At 45.2% G+C, this 18,554-nt stretch overlaps 1 protein-coding gene across 2 annotated transcripts in view; it reads right to left on the bottom strand.

The window, feature by feature from the left end:
* The window catches only part of Scrn1 (secernin 1), a 65,548-nt gene that overhangs the window by 18,676 nt on the left and 28,318 nt on the right, over positions 1-18,554 (bottom strand). For both annotated transcript variants that reach the window (XM_034518870.2, XM_034518869.2), the window contains 3 exons: positions 12,022-12,203; positions 3,104-3,306; positions 553-747 (listed from right to left, as the gene is read on the bottom strand). In XM_034518870.2, coding sequence (XP_034374761.1) covers positions 553-747; positions 3,104-3,306; positions 12,022-12,203 — 580 coding nt within the window. The remainder of the gene's footprint in view (positions 1-552; positions 748-3,103; positions 3,307-12,021; positions 12,204-18,554) is intronic.

The raw sequence follows: 18,554 nt of genomic DNA, 5'->3' as shown, positions 1-18,554 counted from the left end.
AAATGATCAAGTTTGATTGACAGATATGTATGTAGAACTAGCAAATAGAAATGTGACCGTTATTGGCCTGGAGGGGCATCTGTTCATGCATATAAACAAGGAGCAATTCGTTCAGTACATTTACCTAAATATGGAGTCTTAATCAGAATTTAGCAATGTGTGGCATTGCTGTATGCCACAAACAGGTCATAAAGAGACCTCAGTTCAACAGTCCAGTGCAGAAGTTCATGGAAGAAAGTAATACTCAGACACAATGAGAGGCTCTCAAAATAGTAGAAGGCTTATCCTTCAGTCTTAGTAGGAGAGGGGTTCTTCTAAGTTTCTGGAGTTATAGGGAAGACTCCAGTATCACAAAGGATCACATTATAACAGCAGTGTTCAGCATCAGTAGAGATAAGAAACCCTTACAGGTTCCTACAAGTTGTAGAAGCTGCATGTAAACACACCAGTAACGTGAGGTACAAGTTTGGGTTTAACATGCAAGGCTTATTCTCTACCCTCCCCCCCCCCCCTTTTTATCCACCATCCAATGGTCAAAGCAGGTTAACTTACCTTCTTGCTTTTCTAAGCTGTCTTTGCCTGCACAGCAGTCCAAATGGTCATCGGCTGGAGAAAAAACTTGGGCAAAATTGAATTCATCCTCTCCTGTCCACCAGCCTTGACTCTGAGCATAAGTTCTGAGTTCTGGGTGTTCTTCGTCCATCTTAGTCGTGAGTGAAAGATGATTGCAAATGCTCCTCACTCCCTCTGCAAAGAGTTCGATGTGTGGTTAGTGGAAGGAACCCAAGATTACAGGGAGGAATCAGTTCCATTTCTGAAGAGAGAAACACAAAATCCTTGATCTTCACTCTAAGAGACGTCCAGAAAGGTTCAGCCTGTCTCCGTCAGACATTATTACAGCTTAGATGGATGATGTCAGATTTACTGATCTTAAGTTCACAAACAAAATGAAACACTCAAGGCCCTTAATTCTGACTAAATAAACTCCAAGCATGCATGGTTACAGGGAAATTGAACAGGTCTTGGAAAGGACTTCTCAGGTGACTCAAGATATATGTCTGATTCCTCTACAGAGATACCCCACAACATTCACAGGCTCCTCCTCCCCAGCAACACTCTCTCCTATCTGGAAGGAACACTTATGCCATCCCCACCCCCTCACCCACACAGATGAAGGGTGACTTGGTCCCTAAGCTTCAAGGTACTTTCTAGAGTGCAGAGGCTCGGTTACCATTGCTTAACTCAAAAGGACTGTTCACAGAGGCTGCTCCCAGGAACCATGTTGAGCTTCCAAATTCTTAGAGAATGAAGTAAGAAAGAAAGAATAGGCTACCTTAGAGCTCTATCTGCCTGAATCCCACTATAGTAGAACCCTTACAGCCTGAATCTGGGTGCCTTGAAGCCAGATCAGCTTGACTGTTTTCCCAGGATGCCTTGCTTTGATGATTTATACCTCCAAACTATGAACTCCTGACTGAGAGGCTCTGGTCATTGATCATTCTTTTTTTTTTTTTTTTCCCTAAAGGGCATCACTAATGTACAATTCTAATTAAGTGATAGAAAATAGTTATGATCCCCCCCCCCAAAAAAAAGTGATATTGAGATCATTCATACTAAACTACTCAAAGAAAAAAAATGTTCTTGAGTACTCCACAGAGGTAATTTTCCTAGAGGGTTGGTTTGTAGTAGACACTTTTTTTTTTTTTTTGAATCAGAACAGAGAGGATGAAGTTCAATAATTCCCACCGCCATCGATCTACTGCTGCTGGGGTCAAAGAACATGAAACAGATGGGGGGGTGCGGGGGATGGCTGTTTGAAAAAAGGAATGTTTCGTGAAAAACAACACTCATTTTGTAGAGATGGACTTTTATAAGCGATGCTTTGAAGGAAGCCCTGCTTCTGAATGCAGTTATAGATCAAAAAGTCTTAGATTCTACTTAAAAGCCACTGGGCTGCTTTGAAGCCCAGCCCATCCGCTTTCCTGAGAGAGCCATTTGATAGCATCACTTTATCCTAGGGAGGTTTGTGTAAAGCAGTTTAAGTTCCTGTAAGGGGAAGGGGAGCTGGAAGTCTGGAGGTGGGGAGGGGGTAATCTCTTGTTCTGCAAATGCTCTAAGACCAGGGAGCATTCACAGGCTCTGAGAGATGGGCTGGGCACATGGAGGTAGGAAAACTCCCTGATGGCTCTGCCAGCCCAGGTCCACGTTGTGTGAGAATGAGAGGACACAGTCTTCACACACATAGAGAACTGGTCTACCTCTTGTCCTCAGCAGGGTAACTTTGTGCACAGAACATGTGCTAATTATGGGGGAGCCGCCATCACTGGAACCTGTGGGCCAAACCAGGTTTGACTCTCGGTGACTGTCAAGATCTGGCTAAGGTCAGGTTTGGTTCTGATTTCCTAAAAACTGGAGTAGCAAACAGATTGCATGCCTAATATCTTTCATAATTAACTAGTAAAGACTTCATAGTAAACGCAGCTGAACAAAAGTCTGCAGTGGTGTGGAGGCTCAAGAAGAGGTCAGTGTGTGAATCTACTAGCCGGAGATGCCTGGAACTTGGTACAGGAGAGTGTTAATGCATATGGTGGTGTGTATTTATCATCTTGTCACAAGGAGTGCAAGGGGACCACCAATGACCAGTTTTCTTTGGAGTTGTGTAGGACTTTTGGAAGCCCTTTAACCAATTCTAGGACTGTATCCCACTGGGAATCTGAGGGAGAACACTGGAGTGGTGGTACACTGTCTCGCCACTGAACCAGAAACAAGAAACAGCGTGAGCCAGAGGGACACTTCTCATTAGATGGCCAAGTCCGTGATGCCCCTCTAGGGATAAAGTCTAGGACATGTGACCTGGTTGGTACCCATTGGCACTCAACAGTTCTCACAGACCCAAGTTTCTATTTTAAAGGACAAGTCTAAGCTTGAGAAGCTATGGAGCCGGGAAAGGCTCCTGGAGAAGAAGAGCATGCCTGAGCCCCAAGGGGGGGTGCACAGAAGATGCTGCACAGCACCACAGCTCCTCTGGGCCAGCCTGGCATGTCTGACCAGTGTCACCTCAGCATGTTCTATCATCAGAACTCTTTAGCCTGTACCCCCTCACCTGTGATTCTCTCAGCAGCCCAATACTTCCCAACGGTCTCCAGCACCCAGGCTTCGTCACGATCCACCAGCAGATATGCACTTTGGAAGCTATGGCAGGAGTGTGCATCTTCATAGTAATTTCCACCTTGTCCGTGCTCATCCAATAAGGACACAATGACGTCTAAGGCTTCTTTAGCTGTTGTCCCTCGTTCTAAACCAAGCCTGAGGGAAATCATAAGTAGACCTCTGTCATTTCAGGCCACATGATCCTTACCATAACAAGGGGAGGCTGGGACAAGGTTAAGTTGGGAAACATGCCAATATGTACAAACATGTTAAATTTTCAGACCAATAGATGAACTGCTTAATAGTACTTTAACTCAGAATGCCTCTCTTACAATAAATTTTAATCCAATAAAAAATTGTAGAAATGTCTTCTACTGTCCTTAGACTTGATTGCCTTTCATAAGAATGGAAATATCAGGGGCCAGTGGCTGTACTCTCTGTACTGGAAGGTGAGCCCCTTCTTGCTCTTGGCTGATCATATGTCCTGTATAACTGTCCAGCTCCCTCCTTGACTACTTGCCTAAGAAGAAGGAAATCTCCCTAGCTTGGATCAATGGTTATTCTACAGTGGGTATTTTGGGTACTATTATAGTCTATTTGTGTCTCTTCAAAGTTCATGTTGAAAACCTAGCACCAATAACATGATATTAGGCAGTAAGTCTTCTGGGAGATGATGAAGTCATGCGAGTGGCACCTTCATGAGTACCAATAGTGTCCTTTATAAAAAAAAGGCCTCCTCAGAGAGCTACATTGGAGGACATCGTAAATAGGTGCCGTGTATGAATCAGAACGCATCCACATTATACGTTAAATACTGGCACCTTGATCTTGGACTTCCTTGTTTCAAAAACTGTGCACATACATTTATGTGGTTTATAACGATCCCATTTAAGGTGTCTTGTTATAGCATCCTATAGTAGACTGAGAAAACTGGTTCTAAGTGTTCGGCTACCAGCTGTTGTCCTCTGGGCATATAATTTGCTCAGAGATCTCACTAAGAAAAGATTCTCTATGACTGGTTCTTTTTCTACCCACCTCCCTCCTATACATCAGGCTGTATTGTGATGTCCTTTACAGCATCAACTATCAAAAGAACACAGACTCCATCTAAAGTGAGCTAGACATCTTCTTTTCCCACCCCTATCAGTGAATACGCTTGTCAAGGAGAGTCCAGACACTTCCTTCTGTGTGACCTTGGACAGCCTGAATAATGGATATGAACTTCAGTTTTATACCTTCTATAAAAAGTACCAAAGTCACCAGGGTACTATAAGATAATAAACATGAAAACACACACCCCTAATGGTGGAGCCCCGCTAGTAAGCAATCACCTTCAGCAGGTAGAATGCTGTGGCCCAGAAACTCAGAGAGCACGGGACCTAGCTCCAGCTCCTGTTCTGCTATCCACAGCAATACGACCTTAGTCATGTGACCTTTATGGCGGTTTGTCCTCATACTGGCAATAAGCACACACTACCACCTCCTCAAGCTGAGGTGACAGAAAATGGCACATAAGGTGCATGTCATTCGTTTACTCATCCTTTCAGTCGGACTGTTACTCCGCTCATAGGCACTCACACCTTAGAGCAAGTGGCAAGCTACTAAGGTGGAGGCATAGCTTGTCCCTGATAAATTCATGACTTGAGAAGTAATGACTACTTAAACTCTCTAAACTGAATGTGTTGTAAGGCACGTCCCACTGTGCTGTCACGGAGAAGAAAGGATAATACAACTGCAAGCTGTAGACTGGGCTCTGTAATTGGCTTATGTTCATGGTCAGAGCAAGGTATATCAATTCACTTGACAGGGTTCTTTTCAAGCTTATTTAGGAAGACTTGATTACAGAGCCATAATTTACAACATTGAGTCTTAAAGGAGTAATAAGAGAAAATCCTGGGCCATGGAATTCACAAATAGGATAGCTGGGCTTCAAAGTGTTGTCTGAGAACTCTCTCGCTCAAAGGCAGTACATTCTCCCTCTGGCATGAATAAAGAGAGCATTCTCATTGAAATCTACATGAAGTAGATTTCCCTGTGTCGAAGGCATCGCCTCCTAAAAGGAGGGACATTTCAAAAGATTTTGAGCCAAGACTTTTCCAGGGTCTTTGGTCACAATGCCTCATGTGACCCCAGGCCTCTGCAGGCCTACACTGACCCACGGGAGCATATTTCAGGAGCATGTGACAATGTCTGGAGCAATAATTTTGGGAGAATTCCTGTTTCGTAGATTCTAGTGTGCATGGCTGATGCCATAGCTGCTGGCATCCCACCTGAGTTCTGTACCTGTAACTTTTCCTCCATCCAGAAATGCAGGTTGGATTCTGATTCTGCTGCTTCTCAGATCAGCACCACAGGTTAAATGCTATCTATGCCTTTACCCACGTGACCATTCCCACCTGGCCTCCTGGCCATGGGATAAGGATAGGATTGTCTACTGCACAGTACTAAGGTAGGTAAGGGCACCGGGACTTCTCACACTCCTCCTGAGCTCAAGAGGTACACATGAATCCAAGTCACATGACAGGAGGGATCACTCAGTGTCCTAAGGCACGTTCTCAAGCCATCCATCCTCACCCATTCTCACCACCTAGGTAGGTTTGATGCACACTTTCCAAATGAAAAGAGCATGTTTCTGACCCAAGCCTAAGTTAACTTAGTGGCTGTACCATAGCCTAATAAAGACCTGGACAGAGATGGGGTGGAAGGACCTAAGTTAGTCTCATTCAAACACCTACATCCTTCCAAAGTGCCATGACCAAGTTATGCTGACTCAAAGCTCCTGAATTCAATTCTTGGTTTTGTGAGAGGAAAGAAATGAGGTCCATGGCCTGAAAGGCCTTCTCAGACAGCACCCGCACTTTGGTTTAGAAATCTGCTCGGTGAGTTTTGCTGTATCTATGACTCCATAGATTAGAAGGGGCTCCCCTCTACACCCCCCCAACTGGACTGAGTTTGGCAAACCACTGCTATTCTGGAGCAAGTAATGAAACTAGTTGACAGACCACCCCTAGAGAACTCTGTTCTCAGAGGACTCTTTACAAACTACCCTACCCCTTCCTACCAACACATCCTCACGACCCCTCTGGTTTGTAGTCTTTTGGACATTTAGAAGATTCTCTTGCCTTTAGCAAGGGCTGGACTCAGGATGGTGCAAAGAACAGAAAGTTTGTGCTCCTCTTCAAGTGCTGAAGCCACCTCTCCTGTGTGGGGCAATTGGAGGTTTGGGAAGTGGTTAGGCCATGAGGGTGGGGTCTGTGATGAGATCAGGGTCCTTAGCAAAGAGACACAGAGGTTGCCCCCTCTGTGCTCTGGCCTTCTGTACCTCAGATGGGACCTGTTGGCACTGTGATCTCAAGCTTCCAAGCCTCTAGAACTGAAATACAAAACATCTGTCATTTAACCCCCCCCCCCAGGCTGTTATGACTTTGCTACATCATTTCACATGGATTAAGAAAAGTAGTAAGTGAGTGTTATGTGCAGTGTGGACTTGAACTTTAAAATATAAGGAAGGCCATCGTTTTGTATTGAGCTCCTGCAACAGGACTCAGCTGGCCAGTCCAGACCAAACTGGAGTTGCGTATGCTAAAGATTCCATAACTGGAGCTTTTGGGGACAGAGATATTCCACTCTTACCTTTAACGAGCAAGAGGCTCTAGTCTGCCTGAGTCAGCATAAAGACGTCCCTGTAGCTGTAACCCTTACAGAAAAGTAACCCGGAGTCACCTAGTGCTAATGGGTTTATTTTTAATTCCCCATGTTATTCTCTTTTTCCATCTCTGCTCTGTAAAAGCCAGTGCTCCACTCTTGTCTGCTGGGAGCTTTCAGCTCTCCAGAGTGAAGGCTGCCCAGGTTCCTGCATCGGGAGCAAACGCCAACTCAGTCTAAAACTGAATCTGCTGTCATTTCACCTTCTGACAGAGGAGAGAGAGGCTGTTTGAGACCTTTTGACTCCTTTCCATCTCAGTGTTCTGTCTCACTAGAAGAAGTAAAACTTGATCTAATCTGGAGAGAAGAGGCACCCTGGTTTCTGAGCTCAGCCACCTCATAGCCCTGGGGTGCTGAGCAAGCCACTAAACTTCCCTAATTTCCAGATTGTTCATCTACCATAAGGAATTAGAAAACCTAGCTCTTTGGTCCGCTATGAGTGTTAAATGAAATAGCACATATAAAGTCAGTTTCCCAAGACGGTTAGGGAAATAATGACTTTAATTGTACCTGTGCTTCCTCTTTCCCATCACCTGTGAACTTCCGTGTTCGCTAAGAACCTACCAAAAAACCACACACTTTTCTAACTTTTCCTCAGCTTTCTTTCCAGGTCTTCTAAGATCTCTGATATGAGGAGCAGCTGGTGGGTTGTGTTTAGAGTGACAAGACGCTCTGAAGCAATGAGACTGGCCAGGTTTACTGTCAATGCCAAACTCAATTACAAGTAGGAAAAATCAGTGTGCAGGCTCAGAGGACCAGAGTTCAGATACCATATAATGCTGGGTGCTCACCTATGATTTCGCCTCCCTGGGAATTCAAAGACAGAGGAATACCCAGAGCAAGCTGGCTGGTAAGGCTAGCTCTACCAGGAAGCTCTGGATCTTGGTGAGAGGCCCTCCCTGAAAGAATGAGGGAGCGACGTGATGTAGGAAGATTTCGGACCTTGGGCCTCCACATGCATGCACACCGCACACACAGACACATGAAATGAAGGGTAGGGGGAGTCTGCAGAAAAAGAAGAGGATGAAACCTGAGTGTAACGGTCAGACACAGCCCATGACCAGAAAGCAGTGCTCTCCGGAGCCAGCTGGCACCCCACCTACCCAGAGAACAGAGGTTAAACTTGGGGGACTTTGAGCTGGCTGCCAATCCTCATCACCTTTACACCCCAGGTGTTGGGAAAGCCACAATTTAGGGCTGACACCCCAGCCCCACTTCCTGCTGATTATTAGGTATTCCCAGCATACTCTGTCTAATTAACGGGATCCAAATGCCTCCTGAGCCTCATCGTGATGGAGGCCAAGAGGTTTCATCAGGACAAATAGACCTTAGATTTAATGGAGTCCAGGTGTACGAGACACCTTGACTTCCAAAAAACAACTCCCTATTTTAATGTTAGTTCCTGCCAGCTGCTTGGTACTTAGATCCATAGTTAGTAAGAAGCAAAACTCTGCGTGTGTGTGTGTGTGTGTGTGTGTGTGTGTGTGTGTGTGTTTATATGCCTTTTGGTGTTGGGGTGCTCAGGGGAGGACTATTCAGAGATACATGAAGGAAGGAAGGAAGGAAGGAAGGAAGGAAGAAGGGAAGGAGGGAGGGAAGGAGGGAGGGAAGGAGGGAAGGAGGGAGGGAGGGAGGAGGAGAGGCAAGGGAACAGACAAAGCTTGACTTTTTTTTTTTTTTTTTTTACCACTAAGGATGAATTATAACAAGTGTTGCTTAATGCTTACATTCCTACACACCTCTAAGAAGCACATGCAAATTATACCTTTACCCTGAAGATGGTGCCTATCAAACCGAGGCTGTCACTCAGTTACGTCTCTTGGAGCTGACGTGTGGATGGAAGGCATAAAGGACGAGAGTATGCAGATGGGGGGCAGCTATATTCTTTGAATAACTAGCCACAGTCTCACAGACACTTGAAGTCGCATGTGAAATATAAATAGCCGGCTCTTCCAGGAGCTGCCCAGGAAGCTGGCAGCCAAGCACAGAGGACAAGCAAGGACAGAAATGAAGCTGCTAACAGCAACAGCTGGAAGAGCCAGAGCACCATGGGGAAGGCGAGCTCCAGCTGTGCAGCAGTGTATTCTCTGCCCTATGCTCTACCTGCCTTGCTAAGATAGACTGTGGGCCAACCCCATGTACTGTGTGTGTGTGTGTGTGTGTGTGTGTGTGTGTGTGTAGGGGTGAACTTGCCTTCTTACTTAGCAGGCTCTGGGCAGTGTTTCTGTGGAGGCCACGCTCTGAGAACTGCTGCCCTAGAACCTTGCCACTCACAGCGCTGTGGTTTCGATCTACAGTATCCACAGCTCCCCACTTAACATTGGGGCTCAGGAGTCACCCATAGGACTTGCTTGCTATGAAAGATTAGGTTTAGCCATTTTAAAGCTGGGACCAGACTTTGACCTTGACCCTGAACTTAGTCTGCACTCTAGGTACAGACTGTGCTCCTCCAAGAAGTGGCCAGCATCATGGGATTTATCATACCATACTTATTGCAATGGCTGTGTTGGAGCCAGGGGAAGTGTCAACTTAAATGGCTTCTGGTCAGCCATTGTCTACTCCTGCATTTGTTATTATCCTGGGCCTTGATAATTCTCACAGCAATCATTATCCACCAAACACATCCTCTCTCCTCACCCTCCAGTCCTCCAGACCTACCTGGAGCACATCTCCCCTGACCATCCCAAGTGCCCCAGGGCGGGGTCTCTGGAATGCTGCTAGCTCTGGACTTCATACCCTACAGTGTCTATGGAGGGCTAGCTCTGAAATTCACACCCTGCAGTGTCTGTGGAGGGCTAGCTCTGGAATTTTGTACCACTTCTGTGTCATTATATCCCAGATTTCCCTGCTTCCTCTCTCTGTCACCTTCAGTCGCCCTTAGTGCTGTTCAGTTAAAATTGGCATTCACACGAATGTTGCGTCCCTTCCCATTAAATTTTACACTTTCAGTATTGCTTACATCTTATGTACTTATCTACCACCGAAACCAAAAATAATCCATGGCAAAATCATAACTAAAATAAAACAGGTCGCTATCCTCATTCATAACTTATACATAACAATATAACAGTGGTTCTCAACCTGTGGGTCTCGATCCCTTTGAGGTCAAACGACCCTTTCAGAATCCTGCATATCAGATATTTACATCACAATTTATAACAATAGCAACATTACAGTTATGAAGTAGCAACAAAAATAATTTTATGGCTGAGGGTCACCACAGCATGAAGGACTGTGTCAAAGGGTCTCAGCCTTAGGAAGGTTCAGAACCACTGGTATATAAGTTCATTAAGTTGTATAATTTTTTTGGTCTGATTAAATTGTGTGGGTGACATTATTTATTTATTTATTTATTTGCAAAGCTTTTTATAATAAAGTTTAAAAAATAATTTTGTTTCTCTTGGTTTGATTTTTTTTTTTTTTAAAGAATCTGTGCTGTTCGGTTTGCTATCCTCTTTCTGTAAGCAGACTACAATCTCTTTGCAGCCCTGAGCCTTTTCATGGCGGAGAGTGAAGAGCACATGGAGACAGAGCAGGTCACACTGCTCACAGGGTGGAAGATCACAGGATGAGACGCTCTCTGAGAGGACAAGCGCTCTCCGCCAACACTCAAAAGCTCACTTTTAAGGTTAGGATCCCTGCCAACTCCCTAGGTCCCAAACTGCAAATCTATTACAAGGCCATAGAGCTTACAAGGGCTTAGGGATGATTTTTGTTGCTGATTCTTCATTTTGGGGGGTTTTATTAAATGTAAAGGTTTATTTAAAAGAAACAACACACTAAGGGAACTGCAAAAAACAAGCCCAAAATTTGGTTTCTACATGTTTTTTTTTTTTTTGAGAGAGAAAAACAGGTGAACATATAAAGCTTTTTCTGCCTCCCCCGCCCCGCCCCCACCCCAGTTCTTATTTTACCCAGACTAACAAATCAGCACTCAGAAGGCTGAGACAGGAGGATCATCAGTACTGGGCCTGGTAGGCATGGGTTACAAAGTAAAACATTGTCTCAGAGGAAGGGAGGGAGGGAGAAAGGGAAAAAAAAAGAAAAAAGAAAAGAAAATGACCCAGAAACACTTCTCAAGGGCTGTCCCTAGCAGATCTTCTCGGGGTTGGCAAAAGTCATGGTGCAGAGGGGCTTCTGGGTAAATGAGCAAGTTTCCTCTAGAAATAAAATTGTCCAAACCTCAATTATTTTTCTTGGGAAATTGGCTTTAGAAAGGACGTTCTGAAGCTGTCCAATATAGGTTTCATACTGAAAGCCTGAGGAGACTTAGCACAGAACAGCCATTGCTTGGTGTGTCCATCCACTCCCCTCTGAAAGCCATGCCCTCCGGTCCCATCTTCATTTAGTGACACTGTGATTCCATTTCAGAGGAGTCCTGTTCTCTCCCACATTCCTCACTCACTCAGCACTCAGCCACCCATCACTGTCATGTGGCAGAGCCACTCCCCTGTACTTGTGTCACAGGGGTGACCAGAGTCCAAGATCCCAGTCCCCAGCTGCCAAATCTGGCTTCTTCTGGTCCATGTGTTTGAGAACAGGGGAAAGCAAGAAAGACCACCAAGGGGCAGACAGAAGAGGGAGTGTTCCATCTGTGTTCTTTTAATATTTTACACATTATATTGATTGTTTTCTTATATGTTATCATAATTTCTAACTCAGTAGAATTCTGTTTAAAATATGCTTTATAAAGGTTCAAAACATGCGCTTGTAAATGATGAATTTTAATGACATGTTTTAAAGATATAATTCTTCATTTTCAGGGTTTCTATTAAAACAGTTTATATGAAAAGTTGTATAACCACTGCCACAACCTAAGTTTAAAACATCTTCATTATCCCCAAAGACACCCTTCTACCCCATCCCAACCCCAGAGAACCAAACATCTACTTTCTGCCTCTGTAACTTCTATGAGTCACCCAAGTGGCCTTTTGTATCTGATGTCTTTCACTTAGTGTTTATCAAGTTCTCAAGATCCCAATCTTAACACACAGCAGTATTTAATTATGTTTTATTGGCAAATAATATTCCATTACCATCTATTCTATTTTCCCCATTGTCTTGGAATTCCATTAAATGGAACTTCTTACGATATATAGGAAGTACAGGGAAGCACTACCTCCCACTCCCATTTAGCAGTTGTTTCAAAGAATCACCATTCTGTACCTGACCAGATCCATCCCCAGTAAGGCTTCCGTCTCAGCAGCTGGTTCTCTGGCATTGATGGCTTCATTGGCTATGCATACCCCATGTTCATTGGCTCCCATTTCTGCCCCCCAGAGCCAGGCAGGTCTGCTTATCACGATGGCATGGGTCCTGGGAACTTGGTCAATTGAGATGTAAGTACACTGCAAAGGAAAATGAACAAGAAGGTGTCAAAGTCGTCTGTCAGAAACCTCTTAGTCTACACCTCAGTACCTAAGCTGAACCATCATATTAGTTACAGAGCAGAGAGTAAAAGATCCGAAATACAGCCTCTGGACACCCCGGGCAGCCTGGGGCTCCTGTGGTGAGCACTCCTGTGCTTTGTTCAAGCTGGTCTGTTCTCAGAGTTTTCCCCCACAGCATCACCCTCAGCCAGGTGTGGAGCTGATCACTGCGCCGCCCTTCTCTGCTCACAACCCCATGTGGCCCCCAGAAAACCTCCTCCTCACATACAAACCCTCCCAGATATCTCGGTGGTTTCCGAACTTTCTAGAAATCATAGATCTCTTGCTTCAAATGAAACTTTACCCAGAAACCTGACCCAGAGAGCAGGTAAGCAGATGTTTTGTCTAATGCAAACTAAAACTGACTTCTGGGCCCCTTAAGATGATCCCTTCCCTGGGGTTTGTCAACCTGTGGTCTCAGCAGTAGAGTTAAGGAGACCTAGAAACAGTGCTACCATTGTGCTTCCACATAACAAGGCGTTCTCACACACACTCAGTCCCCTACCTAACCACTGGGCTCTCCTGCTAGGCTATCAATGCCACCAACAGAAAAACTTTCCGGTGAGGTGTACTTCACCATCGACAGAGCCACAGTTCCCACTACTCCAAGAACCTGAACCTAATCGAATGACTGGTAAGGTATTTTTAACCTCGGATCCTTCTGCCATGGCTGGGGATGTTGGCAGAGTGCTTTCCTATCATCCAGAACGTCATGAGTTTGATCCCATAAATCAGTTATGGTGGCATGCATGGGTAATTACTGCACTTGGAAGGTGGAGGCAGAGGATCAGAAGTTCAAAACCAGCCTTGGCTACATAGTAAGTTCAAGGCCATCCTGGGCTATATGAGATCCTGCTTCAATAAGTAAATTTATAAGCAAAACAGCAGCAGCAGCAACAACAACAACAGAAAGTATCTTTCCTTCAAACAAACAGTTGCACAAAAAGAACACAATAAAGCTGGTCCAACAGAAGTGGGAAGGGGCATGGGATCACGGTGGGGATGGCCACTGGATGTGAAAAGCCATTCCTACTCTGCTTCCTTCCCTCTTCCCACAGCATGCCTCACTCCATCCCCCACCTCTACCCAGAGGACTGGGCTGCGGCACTCAGTTATCCATGGGGTCTCCTGACTACCTTCTGTAAGCCTGTGACGTGTTCTTTGTATGTTGTCTGTGGTGTGGAAGCACTAAGCTAGCTGTGGGCTCCATCTACATTTCAAACTGGGAGTCTGAAAGCACTGGATCCAAGGCAGCCTAAGATAGCCTGAGATAGCCTGAGATAGCCTGAGATAGCCTGAGATAGCCTGAGATCATGTTCTTTTTCTCAATTCAGGACAGCCGTTCGAGAACTGAATGCAGCCCACATAGTCAGTCACGCTGCAGTGATTCCCTGTAATTCACAGGTCTGTCTGAAACACAGGCAGCACACACATACTCCATGGCTGCAGCCATGGCTTCAGCCTCTGCACCAGGTGTTTCTCAGCACTGGGATAATAATATTTTGCCTGATACATTTTTGGAAACTGAAAGTTAATTAATCCCAGAGGTTGCCAAGAAACCCTTGAGAGGTATGTATGCGTGCGTGTGCTGGTTTTGTGTGTGTGTGTGTGTGTGTGTGTGTGTGTGTGTGTGTGTGTTAAAGTGACAATAAAACACTCTTGAAATGTTTTCCCTGATATACTTGCTGAAAATAATTTGTTCTTAAAGAGGATCCTTGCAGAACAAAAAGCTGACCCAGCAGGGCTCACAACTATATTTCTCCATGCTTCTATAAATGGAAGTGAAGTCTCCATCTTTAAAATGTATTCACTACAGTGTACAAAGCAGGCAGCTCTGCGTCACCATGGCTTCATGCGGAATGTCCCCTGATGCCCATGTGTTAAAGGCTGGATCCCCAAGGTGGGGCTACTGGGAGATGGTGGATCTGTCACTAGACATTTAGGGCAGTCTCCCCAACTCCAGGAGCCCCAGCAGACTAGGCTCAGCTGCCTGTGCAATGTGCCAATTAAAAAGAGCAGCCACGGTGAAAGAGAACGTCGGGAAGAGTCCAGTGACCCCAACTTCATCTTCAGGTTACCAGTGAGCTCTAGGTTTTAATGGGGAGAGAATCTGCGTACAAGAGGACAGGTAATACACAAAGTAGAGGTACAGTCTGTTGATCACTGTCTCAGCTGATTCTGGAAGGTGATCTAAGAAAGACTCATTGCTTATGGGACAAGTTGGTTCTCAGAAAATGATCACTTCTGTCTGAGGCTTCAACACTGCCTTCTTCTGGGAAGTGATCATCCAGTGAGGCACTGCTGTTCCTGGAATGCAAAGGGACTGCAGGTTTAAGACAATACATGGCCTCTGTGCACTCATCCTTTCAGGAAGGAAGATAAGCAAAGCAACATGAGGCCAAATAATAAGACAGAGAAACTTAAAAGGACACGAGAAGGGAGGGGGAGAGCCTCTCACTCTGGGATCTAGTTTGCCTTGTGAGAGCCCAGAAACTTCAACACAACTGGTAAGGCCAAAATTACCTGTGTGCTTTCCTAGAATTGTCTCAAGCAAGAATATTCAAGACAACAAATGAGGAAGGTAGAGAGGTAGCTCTGTGGTTAAGAGCACTGGCCTTTCTTTCAAAGGACCTGGGTTCAATTCCCAGCACCCACATCATGGCTCACTGCTGGCCCACACCTGTTTGTAACTTCAATTTCAGAGCATCTAATGCCTCCCTCTGCTCTCCATGGCCTCCAGGCATGCACATGGGACATAGACATATATATACAGGCAAAACACCTACACACATAAGATAAAAATAAATAACAAACAATTGGTGCTTACTGATGCCCAGAATGTTTGTACCCCCGAGGTCCACTGAACTAGCTCTCCTCTCTCATTCATCCCTAAGTCCTAACACTTCTCTTTTACAAATGTAATTGTATTTACAAGGGGGAAATTACTGATATATAAAAACTACATCATCTCAGATTGTTCCCTTAATTTGAAATTTTTAATTTTAAGCATGGTTTAATCTTTAAATCTTGTAACTTACATCCTTTGAGGAACATAACTTAGCCTCAGGATCAAGCACACAGCCACATAAATCCCGAGTCCCTAGAGAAGGCAGTATCTTGGTTCTGAGATTGTGCACTACCTACCCGTTTCCTGTACATCTCCCTGCCTAAATGCCTATTAGACTTTCTAACTCTGCTTCACTCTGGCTCATCCTGAAACTCCTTTGTGTGGCAGTGTCAAGCATCCAGCTTTATCTGAGCTGAGGTTGGTGGTGGTCCTATCTGGATGGAGTCCTTTGATCCCCACTGTCAGACACACCTGGAGTGACTGACAGGCCAGGCCATGTGCCTTGGTAGGCAGGAATCTGACACAAAGTGAAAAGACAGGGAAACCAAGGCAAAGGTCTTTCTGCTAGGAAGGAATCTTACACAAAGTGAAAAGACAGAGAAACCAAGGCAAAGGTCTTTCTCCTGCTTTCAGTTACCTCTGGGTCCAGACAAAGAGCTGTTATTTTATAGCGAAAGCTTCAAAACCTGTCATGGAATCCTTAAGAGGTGCAACCTTTGAGAGCCTTGGATCCCCAGAGGTGTTCTTAGGGGCACTATAGACTCTGGCCTCTTTCTACCTTGATCCCTGAGTCTTGATGTAGGTGATTCTTAACCACATGCTTCTGCCTTCCCACAGACCCAACAGTCAGAACTGGGACCCCTAAACTGGGAGCCAAAATTAAATCTTCTCCCAGTGAAGCTTACCTACATGGAGTAGCTTATGCTGATAAAAGCCTGACTAATCCAGGCACTGGCCCAGACTCTTCACAACTCCTTCCCCAAAGACACAGTGACAAATTTTATCTTGAAAAGAATGAGTGAGTCCGGAAGGAGCTGTGGCTTCTTAAGTATATAGAATCATTGTTGCTGGTTTTTTTTGAGATAGGAAAAAACGTTAAAATGCAAAACGGTTTTATTAATTTGTCCTCGGTTCATTTTTACACCCTCATTTTCAACTATTTACAGAGCACCCTCTACTCTCAGAGACAGCGCTGGGGCAGTGGGGCATGGGCCAGAGACCTGGGAGTTCTTCCCAGTGACTGGGGGGAAGTACAATTCTTGATTTTGGGACAGAAAAGAATTTCAGGACAAGTCAGGCTGAGGCAGAGCTGGAGTTCATTAAGAGATCTTAGTAGAGATGTAAGCGCTGAGGTTAGTGTAGAAGCACTCCAGGAAAACAGAAGACATACTCAGGTGTGGGGCTTAGCTTCTCAAGGGAGACTCATGCTTCAGTAGTCAGAGGACTGTGGCTGCTGTCAAGTTGCATCTCAAAAGGCTGCTAAGAAGTACTTTTTTCCTTCCTGCTTCCTCTAAATGGGATTATAGGGTGTCTCTGGGGGTGTTTTGAATAGGACTTCAGCCTGTAAGATAAACCTGAGTCACATGAACAGCTCCAGGAGGCTAAGAGACACCTGTACTGAGAATCTCTGGAAACTGCAGATTACGGTGGGCGGCAGAAGAAAGGCTTGGCAAAAATAAAGCAACTTTGTATCCAGACAAATAAGCAAAAGGTTTATCTGGGCTCACAGTTACAAGGTCCAGTCAGCCACAACAGGAAAGTCCTAGTGCAGAGGCTGGAGGCAACTGTTCACACTGGTTCACAGTTGGAAATCAGAGAACCAGAGACACTGGGACAAGCTCCCCCTCCCCTGTTCACGCAGTGCAGGACCAGAGCCCAGAATTCTGTCCACTTGTCTAATCCAGACACTCCCTCACAGGCATGGTCAGAGGTTAAGCCAACCTAGATACTCTCAAAAGCATGGTCAAAGGCTAACCCAATTTAGATACTTCCTCAGAGGCATGGCCAGATGATTGTCTCTTGGGTGATTCTAGATCCTAACAAGTTTGATAATTTATATTAACTGTTGTGATCCTCAAACACGGTCCATTGCTATTTTAATATGTATATTTGAAATGTATCTGTATAAGGAGTAATGTCACCACGTAAGCTGCCTTTACAGCAAATGCTGTAAATCACACTGGAATTTCTGACTTTCAGCTGGCAAGAGGCTTCAATCAGAATCCCTCCCCATATTCCCTTTAGTTTTTCATTTCTGTCTTGCCCCAAGAGCATTTACATCATATACTTACTATTGGTGGATGACATCATGAGGCCAGTCCCTGCTTTGTGACTGGGAAGGAGAAGGAGCATGCACAAATGGTGACCATCAACAGGATGACTTCAGGACATGTCACAGGGGCCTGTGTATTTCATACACACGGTATCTTGTGACCCTCTTCTGGTCAGCTTTACCGTGCTTTCTATTCTGTTATATGTAATTGGTGTTTTAATTATACGTGTGATTTACACAACTGCTGCCTCCTTCAGCGAGGATGTCAGCTATACTAGGAAAGATGTCTTTGTTGCCCAGCTTATTAACACATCCTGAGGCTGAACTTAGTAACCAGCAATGGGCTTTTCGAAGGATTTATTTTTATTTAATGTGTACGATTCTTGTCTGCACATATGCATGTGCACTGTATATATTCAGGACCTGTCATAGCCAGCAGAGGGTGTAATATCCCCTGGCACTGGGGTTATAGATAGTTGCAAGCCACCATGTGGATGCTGGGAACTGAACACAGGTCCTCTATTAGAGGAGCAAGTGCTTAACCTCTGAGCCATCTCTCCGGGCAAGTCAATGGTTTTTTTTTTTTTTTTGGTAGAGAGGGAGAGAGGAGAAAGGTCTCAGAGAGAATACATCCAGTTGGCCACTCTACCAAGTAGGGGACATTGGAAACAATCTTAAAATGATCTGGGCAGAGGAGATTTCATGCAGAACTGAGAACAGAAAATCACATGTTCCTTGTGTGTTCATGGTTTAAGAAGATCCCCTCAGTGGCAGTGACAGGAGCTTCTGTGCCACAGTGCAGAACTACAAGGGCTCAGTAAGGGCCGAATGGTGTGCCCCACACAGAATCGGAAAGACCAGATGGTGTTTGTGGGAGTTAAAAATCCATGCAGCCAACCTGACACTGTGCAGGCCAAATTTAGATGACGAGGAAGGAAGGGGATCCCCAAGTGACCAGATGGGTCAAGTCAGCCCCTTCAGAGTGCTTCAAATCCACCCCGTAGGGGAGCCTCGGGGAGCCCTTAACACATGCCCCCAGAGCCCTCTTTGTCACAGGCCACAGGAGCCCTGGCCTGACAAGGCCCCTTGTGTGATAGCTATTCAAGCCGTCTTTGCTTCACTGTCAGCTAAACACAGCTAATCACAAGCT

The sequence above is a fragment of the Arvicanthis niloticus genome, chromosome 15 (assembly GCF_011762505.2).
Source record: "Arvicanthis niloticus isolate mArvNil1 chromosome 15, mArvNil1.pat.X, whole genome shotgun sequence".
Lineage (NCBI taxonomy): Eukaryota > Metazoa > Chordata > Mammalia > Rodentia > Muridae > Arvicanthis > Arvicanthis niloticus.
Note: the sequence above shows the minus strand (reverse complement) of the source record. Positions and strands in the feature narration are given on the sequence as shown.